The sequence below is a fragment of the Strongylocentrotus purpuratus genome, unplaced genomic scaffold (genome assembly GCF_000002235.5).
Source record: "Strongylocentrotus purpuratus isolate Spur 01 unplaced genomic scaffold, Spur_5.0 spur5_contig_833, whole genome shotgun sequence".
Classification (NCBI taxonomy): domain Eukaryota; kingdom Metazoa; phylum Echinodermata; class Echinoidea; order Camarodonta; family Strongylocentrotidae; genus Strongylocentrotus; species Strongylocentrotus purpuratus.
This window is the reverse complement of record NW_022145539.1, coordinates 1,192,748-1,212,677: the sequence shown is the minus strand read 5'-3', so window position 1 is coordinate 1,212,677 and position 19,930 is coordinate 1,192,748. Positions and strand designations below refer to the sequence as shown.

Genomic DNA, 19,930 nt, shown 5'->3' with positions numbered 1-19,930 from the left:
ATAAGTGAGCTACATTTTATTTGTAATGCTGTGTTACAAAATAGATAAACTTATGCATCAAATGAAAAAGTGGGAATTGGACCCATCTTTACATCGTCAGTCCAAGACTATGTCATCTATTCACAGATCTCACATACATGTAGATCTCTATGTTTGTATCAGATTTCTCAATTTTAAAACAGAGAATAAAATATTGGATGTAATAAATTAACTATTTGAAAGAAAAGACAAGACACTTGAAGCAGAAGTGAGATTTTCAGAAGAAGATAATGAAGAAGAAAAGAAGAAGAGGACGAAAAATAAGAAGAAGATGATGAAGTAGACGAATAAGAAGAAGAAAGGGTAAAAGTAGAAGAAGAAGAAGAATAAGAAGAAAAAGAAGAAGAAGAAGAAGAAGAAGAAGAAAGGGAGAAAAAGAAGTAGGAGGAAAAGGAGAAGAAGAAGAAGCAAGAACAACAATAAAAGCAAGAAGCAGCAACAGCAGCCGCATGTATTAGCAGTATAGTTTTAGTAATAATACTGATGCAGATAATGCCGATGCAGATAATGCTGATGCAGATAATGCTGATATTGATTAAGATGATAATGATAATAATAAAAGTAATACAAATGATAATAATGATAATAATAGTAATGATAATGATAAAAATAATGATGATAATGATGATTATGATAATAAAAATTATAATTATAATAATAACTATAATAATAATAATAATATCAATATTAATAGTGATAATAATAAGGATAATATGATAATGATAATGATGGTGATGATGACGATGATAATGATAATGATGATGATGATGATGATTGGATTTAGTTTTACTTTCAGTCTTGAGACTTACCTTAAGGATTTAGGTAAAACTGAGACCTATCGCCTGTAATGTAAACTGTACTTTTGAACGATTTGCATTTCCCCTATCCAACTAATGTATTATAATTGAGCACACAAAGAATTATACATGAAAATATCATATCGCCACTTCTTTACCTATTAAGTTGCCACATTCAGTTTTATTTAAACTGTACAATATATTAAATAATTTTATACCAAAAATTGTGATATTGTAATCGTGAAACAATGGACAAAAAAGTAATCAGCTGTTTATAATTGCTTTATTTTTTCCCAGAAAAGAAAAACAAGTAGTATTCAACAAGTACAATTGAAAAGGCATAATAAAGTGGAATATCAATACATTGGTACGCAGTAATAACAACAATGATACCATTCCGTTTTATATGGCGCATATCACATTACAAAATTACCTTGTAAAAGTATCCCGGCATTAGCTACGGTAACCGTTATAGGCTCACACTTGTGTGTTCGAATGAAAGAATTTTACAAGGTAATACACATTTATACACTTGCCATGGGTGTAGAGTGACCAATGTAGATTTTATGTCCTGCCACAGAGGACACAATGGAAGATACTCAAGTTCAATCACTTACAAGAATCATGGTTTTCTAGGGGGAGAGATGGCGCGCGTTTTTCCGACGGCTATTTTTCTGAAGGTTCGTAATTCCTAAGCTTCATAATTGGGAAATTAATAAGGTTTATAATTCTGAAAATGAAATATAAAGGTTCATCATTCCAAAGATTACATATGGTTCTATAATTCTATCACCTTTCCTGAATTAAGAACCTCTGGAATTGTGTGCCCTCTTTCATTTTTCGGGATTACGAAACTTTGGAGCAACGAACCTTGGGAAAAATGAACATTCGGAATGAATTTGAGGAATAACGAGCATTCTGAAATATGAACCTTCGTTAAAAATATTTAAAAAACTACATGCAATCGTTTTCCTTATACATGCTAATAGTATCAAGTATCAAGTATCAAGTTTATTTGTCTTCCAGAAAAACACATGTGCAAAAATATAATAGAGTATAATCATAACAGTACAATGTAGAATAAAGAACGACGAGGAGACCTTGGTTGAAGCACAGCTTGTTATACGTTAAGGCCCCCTCATGTGATGTGAAAAAGATAACTGATTCATGAATACAACAACAAATATGGAATAAATAAAGCTATTACAAAATACTCTCAGAGAACAACTACCCAACGATGCATCGACCACAGCATGGATGACTACAACAAGTATACCCGAAGATGCGCACATCCCCATCACACCGGGTGAGCTAACAAACTCACCGTATGTGTGAAAATATGTATCATATGAGCAAAAATCAACCCTCCCACGGGAGGGTGATCTAATATGGACAAACCCAAGCTGACACCAAATCGAGACATCAATGAGTTATTGCTCTCTGAGTGCAGAGGTCAAGTAGGAATATTTTGTATATGTACAGAGGGGAAAGAAGAAGAACAAAAAGAAAAGGGATCAAGGGGGTTATGTCAAAGTCAAGAAATAACGAAAAATAGATCGAGAGTATAGTTAAATATGCAACAGTACACAAAAAAATAAAGCTTGATAACACATTCATGTGTCATCGACATACTTGTGAATATGAGCCTTTGTTTAAAAAAAACAACGCAAAAACGACATGTAATCGTTTTCCTCGTACATGTACCATGTTCATAGTAACGTCGAGAGAGGCAAGTATTGATCAAATGCCTAGTCAAATGCCATTGTACGCATCCGGCAAAGATTCGAACCCTCAACCTCCCGATTCAAAGTCAAGGACATGAACCATGAACCATATACATTCAAATTGTAAAAGGAGGAAGTGTACATTCACCACACTCGTATTTCAGATTACTCTCTATAAATAAGTTATAAAAATCAAATTTTCCCAGTATTGATGAACATCACCTGACTTTAACATAAAAACAAAACAACGAGTGCAGGACGAATGTATTAGACTACATAAAGTGATACTATTTTTTTTTATATATGTTATAAATATTTCTCTATCACCACAAATATGAAACATTTAAGATACAATTTTTATATAAGAGAATACAAACAAAAAGTATAGGGGAATTCGACGTATTTGGAAGCCAGCAGAGCTACAAAAAAGTACAGGGGCGTTTAGTAGGCCCCGGAATACATCATTATTTCATTTGATTTATTTCATCTATAATAATGCACATATACCTTGTAAAAGATATGTTTAAAAAAAAACATAGAAAATGTTGGTATTATCTCGTATATTTTCTATTAAATTCCAGATGTTTTGACATATTGTTGAGAGGACCAAACCCCATTACCGTAATAGAAAAAGCAATATATTGTATGAACGTCAGTGTTGAATAAAAAATCCTGACCAAGTTTCATCATTGTAGCTCATGTGAATTTGGTAAACTAGTTTGATATGTTCTATTCAATGTCAATTATAAAAAACAGCGTGAAAAAAAATTATCATTGAAGTTATGGTTCAGTATTTTTAGCCAATTAGAGATCTGCCACATTGTCACGTGGTAAATATTCAAAATAGAGAGATTTAATATACACATGTATCCCGTTTCCCGTATTAAATATCTTTTTTCATGACTTTGAAGAACCAATCTCTCCTATGAAGTAGATGCAAGGGGCACGATGTATACCAAAAAAAAAAAAGGAAAGGGAGAAAGGGAAAGGAAAAGTGAAAAGAAGTAAATAAAGTATCCTGCCTCGTTCCCCCCGTAGGTAGCCTCGACAATTTATACTTACATCCATCTAATAAAATTACTGCCCATCCCAGTAATGCCAGAGGCCCCCGCTACACCACTGCCTTACTGAATGATTATATTCTCGTCTAGCTATCTCTTCTTGGTGCTATGTCTTGAGGGTATCGAGTCCATTTGTCTTGTCCTAACCTGAACGTTGGAGAAGAGAACAAGGTCACAATAGAGATATGTACAAAATATAAAACGGTGCTTTCCACGCCTTGAAAATGAGTTGAGTGAATTAGTCATCCTTGCACAGTCAATTTGAGAAAAAATGAGACTTTGTGTAACATTTCTGTACAAAACAATGAGAGTGTAACTCGGAAAACAGCACTTTGTTCTAAATCAAGACTGAAACATTTTTGCGCAGACCAATTTTTACGAGCTTTTTGAAATTAGGCAGTGCTCACTCAAGCATAAAATGTTGTCAATCCTTATAGTGCTATACGTTTAAAAAGACCCTTACCCATAATTAAGCATACACGGCATCAAACACAAAATCGTATAGTGCTCTTGCCAAAAAAAGTTGGTCTTAATTTTGAAAAAGGTACTTCTGCAAATTATTATATATATAAATATATATTTATATTCAGGGAAAAATTATGAGAGCTCGGTTAGCAGAGGTGTTGTGTTGTATTTGGTGTTTCCGGACTGTGAACCATAAGGTACGGGCTTCGAATGCCTATTGCTGAGCAATTGTACTTAAGCAAGACATTTATCTACATTTGACCAAGGTGTAGGAAGTGGATACCTGGCAGGATTTATTCCTTGAATGCACCGAGCGCCTATGTTTGCCGGAGCTAAAGAAGGGGGGTAATAGCATCCAAAGAGTATCCCTTAAGAGCGCATAGAGAGGTTCTATCATTATGTGATACGCGATTTACAAGAAAGAAAAACTAATATTGTAAGTATGAGGGGGAGACATACCTGTTTGACAGTAATCCCCCTTGAAGCCTTCGGGACAGAAGCACTGGAAACTTCCATGGATGCCTGACCATGTTCCTCCATTCTGGCAAGGGTTACATTCTGGAAAGTAGCATCGTTCATTCAGTAAAAGTAATGAAAGTATTGATATTCTTTCACATCAAAATGGCTAAATTGTCTTTTTTTGTACTTTTTTTGTAATTTGGTGGAGAATTAATAAGCATTAGCAAATATTAGCAAAATACCTTGTTGATTTTACAACTTTAATAACGTAATAAAGATCAATATAGGTTTCAAAATTTTGCAAATTGGTCGCGCAGAGGTATTATGTTTTAGTTGTTTTTCTTATTGTTAATTTATCAACTGTCGTGCTTTTTTCTTCATAAAAGTTCCCTTTTAAAACTATTTCAACGTATTTCGAGGTTAAAAGAGTTTTCCATGTTTGTTTCTATAGATTAACGAATACGTTTATTAATGTTTTAATGTTAGAAGAAATACACATCTCACCTTCAGTCCTTTCTGCTGTTAGATTCACCAAGAATCCACTTCCAATAAGCGAACCGATCGCTCTACTGGAGTCCCCAGTATCCGACACAAATCTAAACCACAATTCTCGAGTGGGGGAGGTAATATCTTCCGGCAATTCACTTCCAGTCAACTCCACTAGGGTTGTGGATCTTAAAGGACTCGAGCCGTAGCCCACGGCAAGCAAAGAACCGTCGGCGAGGTTAAAGAAGTCGAAACGCGCCCTCACACTGTGATCCTGAGGAGCCATTATCCGCCAAATCTCGTGCACGCTGTCGCTTGCACCAAGAGAAAAGTCTGGAGAGTGGAGCTGTTGGACCGTAGACTCCTTCACTAAGATTAGAGGATTATCATCTGTTACCAAAAAAAGAAAAGAAGGATAACACTAAATGTGGCAGAAATACGGGCATGTTTTTTCCTATAAAAAAGACATACGAGAATAAAATAAGAAATTGTATGTTTGATGTGTAATAATTTTAAGATCATCTGATCATTCGGAAGATTTTTAAATCCCTAGAGTTTCAAAATGACACAAAGACGACCTTATTACCTCTCGGATCCACAGCGTTCAGTGTTGCCATGAATCCAACGTCAGTGTTAAAGGGGTCACTCTTGAATTTGAGCCACATATGGCGGTCATGTGACGTCACAGTTGAATTTAACCCATAGCCAGTCAGCTTCGCAAGCTCTGTGTAACTCAGGGGCGTCAGTCCATCGCCCACCAACAAGATGTCGGCGTTAAATTTGGTAGCGATGTGGACGATGTCCAGCCTGACGCTGTGTCCAACAGGGGCCGATACCTTCCAGACGATGTTATCGCCGATGTTGTAGTTGGAAGGGTAGTTTGGAGAAGTGATGGTCACTGAGACGGCACGCTCAAGGGTAATTTCAGTAACACCCGGTGTTATTGCTGGAAGAAATATAAATGTAACCAGAATGCTTATGATTCTTTTTTAATCCATGAATAACGCAAAAATATATTTTTGAGACCATAATTTCAAGACGGAAATTGAACCTTGAAATATGACTACTGTGAACTTATAATCGGAAGAATTCGGACTCCTATCGAAGGACAGGTTGATGTGCTGGCCAGAGGGCCACTTCACTTTACAACTGCTGCTCCCAAACTGTGGAATAACCTACTGATGTAACCACCTATAACCTGTAACCACCTATCTGTAAATACCTTCAAAATTATCTCAAAACTTTCCTTTTCTGTTAACAATATAACCGTAATGCGCATTTGAACATTGTATATAGAAACATTATTAATATTATTATTATCATTATTATTCACGGTCAAAGGGGCCAGTTGATCAAATACAATAATGGGAAACAGAAGGCTTCAAAAAGTTACAATTGGCTAGTCGCACATACATTCATTGGTTTAACCTTTAGCCGAAGTCCTCTCCATAAAATTCCAAAATATTTCAAAGAATCAACTCCTCAGCAATTTTAATGGCATGTAAAAAATAATTGGATAACTTAATACGCCATTGTAATGCAAGCACATTTCAGTAGGTGGTGGACAAGGCTTTTGAAATTGCCGTGTATTGTTTTTTATGTTGTTGTTGTTGTTGAAAGTCTTGTTTCTCCTGCACAGGTGTACTCACCTCCTGAAACCACAGCTGTAATAAATGACTGGAACTTTGAGATTCTGGTGTAGACGCCGGGCAAGCGTTCTTCAGCGCATCCTCCTCCAAAGCTTGTTAGTCCGACCAGATGCCATCGACCATCATCACCCTCACAGGTCAAAGGCCCACCGCTGTCTCCCTGATTTTTGTAATAATAAACACGAGATAATAAAATTTAATTGGATGACTTGCAAACTAAACAAATATCCTACATAGGACCACACACATGTGCAGCTTTCGAAAAAGTACATGTATTCAGAACCTGGCAGTTTGATATATATTAAAAGGGTATGCAAGTCAATGTGTCCAAATTCTGAAACAAAGACAAAAAGGATATGAAATTGAAAATTACTGAGTGAAAAAAAATACCATTGCAGTCAGTGTCACAGTTATGAGGGAAACGGGAGTACAGCCCAAATAATCGGTCTAATGAAAATAAAATATGATGGGAGAGCAGAAAAACAACTTGGGTAAAAGGTAATGACTCAATCCTATGCCCTTATCTCCTTCCATGCTATCGTAGTAGAGAGGTTTGAGCGCAATACTGGAAATTCGAGGGTCATGGGTTTGACTCCTGGCACGGCACTGATGTCCATTGACAAGGCCTTAATCTACATTTGCTACTCCATACCCAGGATTTAATGTGGACACTGTAGGAGCACGAAGCCTATGTGATAGTTATTGTTTTATGCCCTCACGGCGACCATGTGGTCGGAATACTCTCCAAAAAATGGAGATGCTGCACATTTTGCGTATGAATGAATCCGGTGTCCGGGATAATTATATCTTTAAAACGCTTAGACAGGGTAACCCCCCCTTCAGTTTTTGTTATGTGTGTATTTTGAAGCCAAACCCCCCTCTGTGTTTCTTTTTTCTTTTTTCTTTTTTTAATTAAAAAATAAAAATAAAAAATAAAATAAAAATTATGCCAATGGCTGACCTAAAAGAGATGACCTTACCCCCAACAAAAAGTGTCCTCTTATCCCCCGCTTATTTAGGAGCTGGCTGAGTCGTCGCGATTTTGTTGGGACCCCCTCCCCCCCCCCCCAAAAAAAAAAAAAAAAAAAAAAAAAAAATTGTCCTCTTACCCCCCGCTTATTCAGCGGCTGGCTGTTAACCCCCCCCCTGAAAAAATCCTGCGTACCCCACTGGTAGTAGTAGTAGTAGTAGTAGTAGTAGTAGTAGAAGTAGTAGTAGCATTCTCTTTAATTCAATCCTCATAACAGTTGCCTATTGTGTCCGATACCGCCGCCCCCATGATACCTGTGCCCCCATGGTTAACACTCAGGCTACGCCAAAGATAGCAGTTACCTGACAAGTATCAATTCCACCTGGGTCTAGTTCAGCACATATCATTTCTTCTGTCAGAGTCTCCTGGTACGAAGAATTGCACCCGCCTTGGTTAGGAAGGGTCACCACTACTTTTTTCAAGCTCTCTGTCAACGCTGCGAAAGATTAAAGTAAATCATCGTTTACATCTTCTGTAAGCAAACGAATTTCAAGTCAAGTTATCATCAAATGTTTGAAACCATTTAAAGAGTTATGGAAAGGTAAAGTGGTTTCAACACTGCTATTTGTAAAGCGCTTAGAGACATTTGTATTAAGCGCTATATAAAAATTAAATATTATTATTATTATTATTATTTAGCATGATTTTTCATTTTTTAACCAACTAATAAATACAGTATTTAATGATATTTAGGTGAATAGGGGTATCAAGTTAGGTGGATGAAATCATATTGGTTATGAATTTTGAGATCTACGTGAAGAAGAACTACTGAAGTGATTGTTCAAAGCTTCTCTGTTTGAAAGAGGCCTTTTGGATATCACATTCCTGTCAATCAGATAACCTAGATAATTGATTGGCTAACCCCTGTAGGAAAGGAGCAACCTATATCAGCAACTAAATAGTGAAGCACAGTAATGTTGTTGATTCAATTTCAATTCAATACAATTTAATTGTGTCATTCATTGTAAGTAAAAATATATATATTATTATATTCACAAATAAATACATAAAGTAAATCATGATTTAACCTGGCTAATGATATGAATAAATACCTGAGCCTTAAAAAGAATGAAAATAAATGAATATTGGAAAACTTAAAGAAAAGTCCTAGGTCCTTGTATTAGGCTAGCCGTCCACGAGCATAATTTTCACAAGACTGGATAAATATGAAGGCAAAGAAGATCAAAATAATTAAACATATCAGAATCAACTTGCATACAGGAAACCAGTTTAAAACAAAAAACATGCACATCATGTTTGAAAAGAGTGGCCGACAGTTTGAATCTCTTCCCGCTGCGCATATTCTTAGACGAAGTATTTTATTTTCAGTCGTCTCTCTTGACACAGGCGTAGTGAATGGGTACTGGTGTAATGGAGTAATATATATACTCTGACATGCACTGTAAGGTGATACCGGCACCCGTATAAAACTGAAGAAATCGTATCGCATTTAAGGACACACACACGCACACACACTTCGTTTCATTTGAGTAATTCGCTTTACAAAATGGAAAATGTTCTTTCATTATCATCATTATTATCATTATCAAAGCCTCATCTGTTGCTGTCTTCAAATTTTTGTTGAAGATGCACTTGTTTTCAGGATTAATATGTTTATTCATTATTGTTTGTCTGTATAGTAGCACAGTTAGGAGTTTTGATTTCATTACAGAGCATTAGAGTGGCTGCGCTATGTAAATTAATCTAATTATTATTATCATCATCAAATATAAATTAAAACAATGCATACGTGAGCCTTCCAGTATAGTTGCCCATCCAGCGACGAGACAGCGACGATAGTCATTGAGTTCATCCGAGGATTCCGACAGACACGCGGGTCTGACGTAGTCACTAAATGTCACCGGTTCAGCAAGTCGTATCAGAGCGATGTCGTTGTAGAGCCAATAGACGTCGTACTCGGGATGGACGAAAATATCAGCCACCTCAATCGCTACTTCGTTGTCGGAGTCATCCGTCAAATGTGCGTTCCCAAAAACCACACGATCGACGTAGTAATCACTATAAATGATATTGGATGTAAAATCAGTGATTTTTACTAGGGCGAAATATAATCATGTATATCAAAAGGACATCTCAATGGAGCTGCATTTATTTGAGCATGATATATATTATATATTAACTGTAGTTTCATACATGTACATCATGATTTTATTATAAACTAGACCTGCAATCGTGGCACTACGATATGCGTGCAATGACGGGCGATGTGGCACTAACGGTCGTCTATACTTACATAATCATAAACAGTATAATATGGTGTCTAAAATGCGATTAACTCACAATTTTGTGTGTGAACATATATCATACTTGGTATCATTCGAAAAGGCACTTCATTGCGGTCAGTTTGACACCATTGTCATCTGCGCGCAATGTACTGCTAGCATTAAACGCGCTATTACGTAATGCATAGTAAATTCATCATTTTGGGCGATAACTTTGTGCTGACATAATTGAATTTTACTAAACTTAGCAGACAGTTGTCACGTATACATGTGTCTGCAAAGTTTCATTGACGTAGGCATAAGGATCGTAATTTTAGAGCAAGTTGAAGTTATTTCGCAATTTTCTTGAAAACTGCATATTTGGAGGGCATTTTTTGCAAAGTCGGTCACCGTTAGGGTTTATAATTTTGCATTAGGCTGGAAAGGGCATATCTTCAAGTATCTAAATCCAAAAATTTTATTTCATACATACATACAATTGCTTTTCATATAGCGCAAAGTTCAATAAAGTATTGCTTAATGCCTTTTACATGATATTGTGATTGGGTAGATCTGTTCAAAAGAACGGATATAGAATTTGGTGCACATATATTGACTACTAGTGATACTTTATACAGTGCGTCCCAGAAAAAACGAAACCGAGAAGTATCGATGTTTTATCATAACTTAATCACAACCATAATTGATGAATGATACATATTTGGAAAGCTCTGTTTGTTTAAAGTAGCCCCTACATTTTCATAATTTTAACAAACGAATTCGTTTTCACTGGGTGCTTGCCGTAGCAAAAAGCAGATTTGACAAAAGACTTAACTCCGTTTCGTTGACAATCAGCCATGCATGAAGACTCTCGTCTAGGCTGATTGTCAACGAAACGGAGTTAAGTCTTTTGTTAATTTCGTTTATTGATACGGCGGGCAGCCAGTGAAAACGAATTCGTTCAATAAAATTATGGAAATGCAAGCACTACTTTAAACAAACAGAACTTTGTCATTCCTCGCTCATTTTTCCTGATTGAGGGGTCATATGAAAGGGCAAAAACTCAACTTTCTAGAAATTTGATTTTTTCCTCGAAATTCAGATACCGCCCGCCAAATGTCTTTTTGGTTTACTTCCTTCAAATTGCTTTTAATCACTCATGCATGAAATACGCATCATCTGAGTAGCATCACATGAACGAGGAGACTCTAAGCTTTCCAAATATGTATCATTCATTGATTATTGTTGATTAAGTTATGATAGAACATCGATACTTCTCGGTTTCGTTTTTTCTGGGACGCACTGTATTATAAACTTTCATGACTATGATTATTTATACGAAAACTCGGTACATAATTTGTTTAATTATTTACATGCATTCTAGAGGTAAACACGTCGTTCGCTACTATAAAAATTGGACTAAGTAAATATCCCTATGAAGGTAAGGTGTAAATTCGCTTCCATTTCCACAGAGCAAACGAGTCTGATTAGTGGCATCATACTTACACGCAGTGAGCTGCGGTAATAACCCATTGAGAGTTGATCAGGGTAGACCCACACCAACGTCTTTCAAATTTCAATCCGTCGATGCGGAGTGAACCAATCCAAGGGAATTCCCCTGGGCGTGCGTTGGTACCACCAAGAACCCTGTATTGATCTGGTGTGTATGCAGGGCGTGTCCCGCATATTTTGGTATCGAAAAGATCTGGGGGAGGAATAAAGTCGCAAGTCAGTGGCACAACGACGGGAAGGGAAGGGACATCCACCCAATTTGAATAGCCCCCCTTCGCCTCCCCCCAGCAAATGAAACAAAACAAAGCATAAATCGAAAATAAAATGAAAAGAGGGAAAAGGAGGCCCAAAAAAGATGACAGACAATCTTTGAATACTCTCCAATCTACCTCCCATTTGGTTGCTGATTTTCTTGTTTCTCTAGAAATCCACTTGGCAGTAAGATCAGTGCCGCCATCCCATCTCATTAGCTGTACGCCACTGCCACGTGTGATGAATTCAATAGAAAATGCCGACATATTTTCTTCGGTTTTATGAACTATGATTTATAAACACTTAGGGCATCTTGTTAAGTCCAAGCATATTCTTAACTCGATATCATCTACATGAATATCGCTGCATGGTCTTTACCTCCCATAGGGCCAAAACAGCTCCCATCTTCCTCCTGTTCATCGGTAAACATCGAACAGTTGACGGGCCATGGACGGTCGAGGAGTTGCTCAAAGGATGCCTTGCAGGCATCAGTGACTGCCAAACAGTCGGAGTAGCAAACCCGATGGGTGGGGCCGTTATGGGTGCATTCCGGATAGTAAACGGAGCACATGATAGGGAACAGGTGATCATGGCACGATGATATAGTATCTGCCTATGGTAGGTCATTAGAAAGTATAAACTTTGAGGATTTCACGTCAGGATTTTCAAAGGCAATTGCAACGTAGATGTGTATGGTACATCAACAACTTCAGTGTAGCCAGCAGCTCTTGCAAGTGGTAGGGGGGACCACGTGCCGACAAATATAACATAAATTATGTATTTTCATACAAACAATAAATATTACATCAAAAAAGATCTCCAACATATTTTCAGTCGTTACATCTCTGAAATATACATCCTTCTGTGTGATTATCTTTGCTATCATGCATATCCCCTCGAAAATAATCACTTATACAAAAAAAAAAAACAATTACTGAATGCGTATTAACAAATACCAAATTCATTGGTTGATATACAGGTCAATAATCGTAGTCAGACAGTGTTCTACTAAAGTTAAAACTAATTAATTAATCGTTCCTGGCATTATCTATGAAAACCACCAACAATCTGGACAAATCCATCAATAATAATGAAAAACTTAACATTTCTTTATAAAGCAATTAAAAAGACATTCCGCTGCTTACCATGTCTGGAAAGCTTCCCGCTGCAGCGTCTGCTGTCTCTGCGTTCCGATTCGGGAAAAAAGTCAAATCGTAGGCCAGGTTCTGTCTACATATATCAAATTGAACTTGTTCGCAGTACGCTGGGTAGGAGAAAATCGATCAATGAAGGGTAAAAAACAGCGATAACATGTCAGAGAAATCGGGAAAGCAGACAACCTATATGACACATTCCCCGTGTCCACACACAACATTTTCCGTGATTAGGCGTGATTAGTTACACCGTTTCGGGATAGTTATACTGTTTCGCGATAGTTATACTATGAAATTGTGTGTGTGGACGCTTACTAACTATACGTCGTATAACGAAACGTCGTATAACGAAACGATGCCCAAACATGCGTTTCGTTATACGACGTAAAACTAATCACGCCTAATCGCACCTAATCACGGAATATGTTGTGTGTGGATGTAATTGATGTGTTTGGGGGAACTGCTTAACAAATACTCAGGGGAAAAAAAAAAAACTCTCTCTAAAGTAAAAGTATAGAAACTCCCTCAATATATAGAGATAACATAGAAATGCATTAATACAATACAATGTGTGCAATACAATTGAAGGAAACTACATGTATAACCATATGAATTAATTAAAAAGCGAATGTAAACGTTAAATCAAAACTTACGACAGTATTCCTCCTCTGAGAAATCGAGACAGTCGTTATTTCCGTCACAACTTGCCGATTCGTTGATACACATTCCACTAGAACATTGCACTTGACCGCTGCTGCATCCTGTCATGAAGTATTTAAAGAATCGAATTATAGATAATCTCAATTCTAGTAAACAATTTGTTATCGTGTACTTTAACTGATAGATTCCGAATAGCAATATAAGGTCTGGGCTCCGTCTTATAAAGAGTTGATATTAATCGCAACTTAGATACGATTGATATCAATCGCAATAATATACATAAGAAATAGGAGGCTGCAAACTTGCGATTGATGTAGCCTATTCGATATGCGTCGGGCTGTATATACTGATCGCGTTATGGAGACTGACATCGGCGCGGGCGTCAGCCCGAGCGCCTATCATTACTAGTTTTGTTTTGTAATATTCTTTATTGTATTCACTCAATAAATAATATTAATTCATACAAATTGTAATATATAACATATTGAAACAAATTACAGAGTACAAAATACAGTAATCTCAATTATATTGAATGAATTAATATTGTTATAACCCCCCCCCCCCTCTATATTTTGTTCTGTGTTACTAGTATCCCTATTACATATTACAATTTATAACATATTGGAACAAAGTACAGACTACAATCAACTTAGTTATATCGAATGAATAAAGTTTGTTAAATCCCCTACCCCCGTTAAAAACAAAACCAACAACAACAAACACAAAACAAACAAAAAACCAAAAAAAAAGAAAACAAAAACAAAAACAAAAAACAAAACAAAAAAACAAAAAAACAAAAAAACGATACAAGAAGACTAGTGAACTCATCATTATTCATATTATGTGTATCGTATTTGTGACGAGCGTATTCTCATGCATGATTCATAAGACTAGCCTTAGTTGGTGATCAATCACTTTGATTTAACCAATCAAATATCACCTCCAGTTTCCTCATCGCTCATTGGCCTATTTTGGTCCGTGCAACATAAATATTCATGAAAGAGCTTTACAGGTGGTTCGTAGATTTTCTACGAACGAAACAATGGACATGAAAGAAAATAAAACTTTTCGCATGCACCAGTGATGATAGGCGCTCGGGCTGACGCCCGCGCCGATGTCAGTCTCCCAAACGCAATAAGTATACTTGTAAAGCCCGACGCATATCGGATAGGCTACGATTGATGCGGATCAATCCCAACTCTTTTTTAGAAGGGGTACCTAATGTAATATTTTGAGTATAATTGAAATAATCACTCTGGACAAGAAATCAAATATTATGAGGCACGACCCTTTTTTTAAACAACATGCATTTTTCGTCAGATGTCTTAAACATAACTGGCAAACAAATTATCGTAGGCCTACCAATCTTTAACAACCTCTGTCAGCGCAGTGACTAGGTCACTGGTTTGTAACTTATTTATCAGGCGGGAAAGGAATATTTCTGAAATTACGTTTTAATACAGGCCTCTGTGTATTACACTTCACCAAAAACCAATCTAGTGTTAGTGGAATATTTTCCCTCCTGCTTCATAGGAAATTGAAGGATACTATATAAATTATCCTTACTTTCATTTCTGATAATTTATTACTTCAAAGCATTCTAGATAAAAAATTGTGAGTGAGGGAAGTAAATTGTTGATGCGTTAATAATCAGTGATATGGTATTACGTATCCACCTACAGCAGTGGAGAATTTTCTTTCTTTTTGACTATTTAAAATGATGATAAGCCGAATTAAATCGTCTTGCGTGCCCCGTGTGGCCCAGGGGTTGCTAATAAGAAACATAACTAAAAAATAATAAGAAGAAGAATGCCCTAAGGCGTTAAAAGGATTCAAGGAATAAATTCCTACCGGGTTGCCGTTTACTATGTCTGGAAGGATATTAACAAAGATAGATTAATGTCTTGCCAAAGGACATTAGTGCCTCGGCGGGACTCGAAGCGAAAACCATATGATCCACAGTCCGGTGACGTATCCACTAGACCACGACACCAGAACCTATTGCTAATATGATCTTACCAGGGTTTAGTATAGCTGTGACACGAAGACTGAATCCAATATCACCCGTTGAGACATCTGTGGTGAACCTGACCCACATAGAGTGACCGGGTGTAGCGGGTTCACTGGAATTGCTATACCCAGTCAGTTTCTGAAGCTCCCAAGAACCAGGTTTATTGGGACCAGGCCCATAACCAATGTACAAGTAGTCGTATTTCGTTTCTAGGGCCAGCTCTAGAATATGTATCTGAAGGATGTGACCCTCTGGAGCCTTGAGTACCCAAGTAAGGTCGAGGTTCGAGCCGTAGTAGGAGGATGGATAGCCGGGTGAAGATATGACGGTGGGTTCGTTCCATTCAATTTCTATCACAGTGATGCTGGTATCTGTGCAATGAATTCATAATAATAATAATAATAATAATAATAATAATAATAATAATAATAATAATAATAATAATAATAATAATAATAATAATAATAATAATAATAGTAATATAAATAATAACGATGAAAATAATAAAATAATAATGAAATGGTGATAAGAGTGATTAAAAAAGTAATAATATCTTTAAACCAAAGAAGCCAAGGCATAAACGGTGTTCTTCTTTAGAGTCCTGCAATTATTCTTATCCCAGCAATTGCCAGCATCATGAAAGATTTTTCGAAAGAAAAGTAGAAGGTACCAGACTAAGAGGAAAAACAGTAAGTAACTAGAAGGGGAACGTTGCGACATGGTGTGCAATGACAATACGAGAGTATACCAAGATAGCAGAAAACAGAGATGTGTGGAAAAATGTTACAATCAGCCTCCAAGCTGAGAGAAGATATTTTGATAGATATATAGAATTGACAGACACCCGATGTACACAACGATACATCCACTGAAGACAAGACAGCCAGGAATTGAAAATGCCATTTCATGAACTATCTACTCTAGCCGCAACGCACCCATCCCATCTCTAGGAAATAAAGTGTAATGTACTTCAGAACTTGAACGAGTTTAATTAGATCACTTTAAACCCTACAAAAATATGAAACCGTTACAACATTTCCGAATTCATTGTAGCAGGTTCCTCCATTGTAGCAGCGGTTCTCGAACCGACATTCATTGTTATCTGGGAGCAGCAAGGAAGGAAAATTGATTTTGTTTTGACTGGATAAAAGCATAATTAAAGGTACTATGTCCCATTTGCAGGCCACAAACATGAAAAGGTTAAATTCCAACAGCATTTGAAAGACAATACTAATTTAGAACTTCCCTATAAAAAAGTGGGCTTGAAAATGTCTTTAAGTGGGAAAATAACGACTATAAGTTGTCAAATCGACTTAGGAGCTATAGAGCTAATAAGGTATAGTCTGATTTTCAGACTATTGTACCGAATGGTTGTACGTTTTATGCTGCATAAAGATTTAATCGGTTTAATTTTGGCCATTACAAGAAGTGGGTTATTGATGTAGACAAATGCTCATGAACCCCTTATGGCTCATTTTATACCAAAGATGAACAAAGCCAGTCAGTCACTCAATAGTGTCTGACAGTGAAGTCTAGCAAGTAAACGGGTTTCCTTGCATAATTTGAATATTAGGACACTGTTAACGTTTAAATTTCACAGCTAGGACATACATGACATATTCATAATTCCTGCAAAGTTCTACAGAATTTGATGTTGGCTGCAAAAGGGACACATAGAAAACAATGGTTAATCGGTGACCATTGGTCCCCCATGATCCTCCTTTTCTTATGTTAATTGAGAGCTTAGTTGATGAGATAACCACCTGTCAGTGACCAAGTGGGAGGTCTAATCCCTCCTGTCCAAACTAGTGCAGGTGGGATTTAAATGCTGTTTCATATCCTCATCCATGTACATAATAATCAGAAATTAAAAAGTCTACCGAAATAAAGGACGGGGTATAAATAATATTTTCTTCCTGAATAACTTCCAATTGTTTTGTTTTACCTGAATGCTAAGAAAGTATGTGTATGCTTGTAAGTAGGGAACCAGGGAAACGCCGACTTTAAGTCCTCTCCGAGGGACTTGCTAATGAGGATTAATACCTTACCGAAGTGCACAAGCGTCGACTTGGTTTCGAACCCGTGACCTCCAGGTGACTAGACCACTGCTCTACCACCGAACCATCGCTAAGTACTACTCTTGTTTTAGCCGACAGGCCAAATGTGTAGCCCTCAAGTATATCAGATACCCAGTGTAATTTTTTCATCATTGTGTCTGTAAAATGTCGCGTGGCCCGAATGATCCCCAAGGGAGTTAAGTTTTAAAACAATGCAACGTTTGTGTGCAATTTTGATGTTGTTAAATATAATCATGTATTCACATTTATATGAAATATGCTATTTTTTTTCCATAAACCATGACAAGATACATAGAAATTATTAAGTTCAATGTATACCAAATCCACAATAGCGAAGAGCACGTCTTAATGTGTATGATATTAATCATTTCTACGAAGTACGCATTAATAACTTCAAATCAGCAATATTTATACATTTTTATGAACGATTTTCATCTATTTTAAATTCCTTGTTGCAATTTGTACTCTATCTAGTTTCAACTACATAACATTTTGTTAGTAAAATATTAATGTGTCCAATTAAGAAACATTTTGACGACGAAATACTTATTCATTCAGCTATTTAGCAAATCGTTTTCCTTGGTCAGTTGAATTGGAATAATACTAGTATAAGAATTATCTTACCTGTATTTTCTGCAGATGTATACGGCAGAACAGAGACAGCCAAAAACCCAAACACGATGAACATTATCCCCATTTCTCTTCGTGAAACTTCTCCACCTATGAAAATAAAAGAATGTTTGATTATCGTGTAAAAGTTTTTAATGATTCATAGTCCAGTGCGTCCCAGAAAAAACGAAACCGAGAATTATCGATGTTTTATCATAACTTTGATAGTCACATTTATAATTAATAAATGACACATATTTGGAAAGCTTAGATCCTCCTCTTCCATTTGATGCAACTCATATGATGCATATTTCACGCATGAGTGATTAAAATCAATTTGAAGAGAGGAAACCAAAAAGTCATTTGTACAAAAGACTTAACTCCGTTTCGTTGACAATCAACCATGCATGCATTTTTTCGTCTACGGCTGATTGCCAACGAAACGGAGTTAAGTCTTTTGATAATTCAGTTTGTTGCTACGGCAGGCAGCCAGTGAAAACGAATTCGTTTAATAAAATTATGGAAATGCAAGCACTACTTTAAACAAACAGAACTTTGTTATTACTAGCTCATTTTTTTCAATTCAGATACCGTCCGCCAAATGACCTTTTGGTTTCCTCTCTTCAAATTCACTTTAATCACTCATGCATGAAATATGCATTATAAGAGTTGCATCATATGAAAGAGGAGGATCTAAGATTTACAAATATGATTCATTTATCAATTATAATTGTGATTAAGTTATGATAAATCATCGATTCTATCATAGTTCTCGGTTTCGTTTTTTCTGGAACGCACTGTATAGTTGCGCAAGTGCATGCTGTAAAATGATTATCGTATCAGAGGAGATGGTACGAATAATGTTATTAAATAAGTTGCCATAGAGGATATGTCAGGAAAATCCCACTTTCGATTCATGTTCTTCACGATTGGAAAAGTGCCCTTCTTGGAGTTGCACCCCAAGTGGAGACCAACAAAACCGACAACAACAACGAAAAACAAAATATAAAAGATAACGCTGCTTACCGCTAAATTACATTAATTTAAAAACAATATAATATACTTTAAACGCTCAGGAAAAGAGGCATTCAGGCATATATTATAACTATTAACCTCCATATAGAACTTTTTCTCCGCAACTTGGTATATAAACTCCAAATAGTAACTAAACAATACAGAAATATCTGTATGATGTAATGATGAATTCTTTGGCGTTTAAAGCTTTTCTCAATCTCTGGTAATCTCATAACGAAGAAAAATTGCAATCGATATTCCTCCCACTCTTTCCACTTCGATCGATACCATATATTTAACTCTGCAGAAGAAGAAGGTTTTCAATTTTGTTCTACCCTTGGTGAAACCTTCCTTTTTTCTTCAAATCTTGCCATTTAGATCATCAACTATCCAGCAATCGAGCCCCCTTGTGAAAACGTACGTTATTTTTCGTAAAGCCTGACAGCATTGGATTGGCAAGGCCTGTGCCTATACCAGCAGCTGTCTTGGTTCTGCATTGATATTTTTGCGAATTTACTAATGTTCTCCAGTGGTATTGATGGGATTTTTTGGGACATTGGTAAAGTCCCTATCTCACTGAGCAGGAAATGCTTGCGAACGTAGCGAATTTGGGGGTTTTGCCAGGGTTCGTAAAAGATGGCAAGAGAGTTTGCAAACAGTTTTCATTGTCGTAAACAGTTTTTCTTGTCGTAAGGAAATTTTAAACAC

General features: G+C 36.5%; 1 protein-coding gene across 1 annotated transcript; it reads right to left on the bottom strand.

Moving 5' to 3' along the window:
* Positions 1-2,046: 2,046 nt before the first annotated feature.
* On the bottom strand, positions 2,047-18,317 carry LOC753320 (ovochymase-2). Its single transcript, XM_030984212.1, has 13 exons — positions 18,224-18,317; positions 15,530-15,892; positions 13,504-13,611; positions 12,842-12,960; positions 12,075-12,309; positions 11,439-11,637; positions 9,461-9,729; positions 8,013-8,146; positions 6,681-6,840; positions 5,618-5,977; positions 5,050-5,421; positions 4,546-4,644; positions 2,047-3,768 (listed from the first exon to the last, which is right to left on the bottom strand). The coding sequence occupies exons 1-13, from the start codon at positions 18,294-18,296 to the stop codon at positions 3,764-3,766; spliced, it is 2,496 nt and encodes an 831-aa protein (XP_030840072.1). The 5' UTR covers positions 18,297-18,317; the 3' UTR covers positions 2,047-3,763.
* Between the last annotated feature and the right edge of the window lie 1,613 nt (positions 18,318-19,930).

Coding starts and splice junctions, on each gene's coding strand:
- LOC753320 (XM_030984212.1), bottom strand. CDS start 18,296: ATGGGGATAATGTTCATCGTGTTTGGGTTTTTGGCTGTCTCTGTTCTG. Junction 11,638..12,074: donor CTGTTTTGGCCCTATGGGAG/GTAAAGACCATG, acceptor TTCCTCCCCCAG/ATCTTTTCGATACCAAAATA. Junction 5,422..5,617: donor GAACGCTGTGGATCCGAGAG/GTAATAAGGTCG, acceptor TTTTGGTAACAG/ATGATAATCCTCTAATCTTA.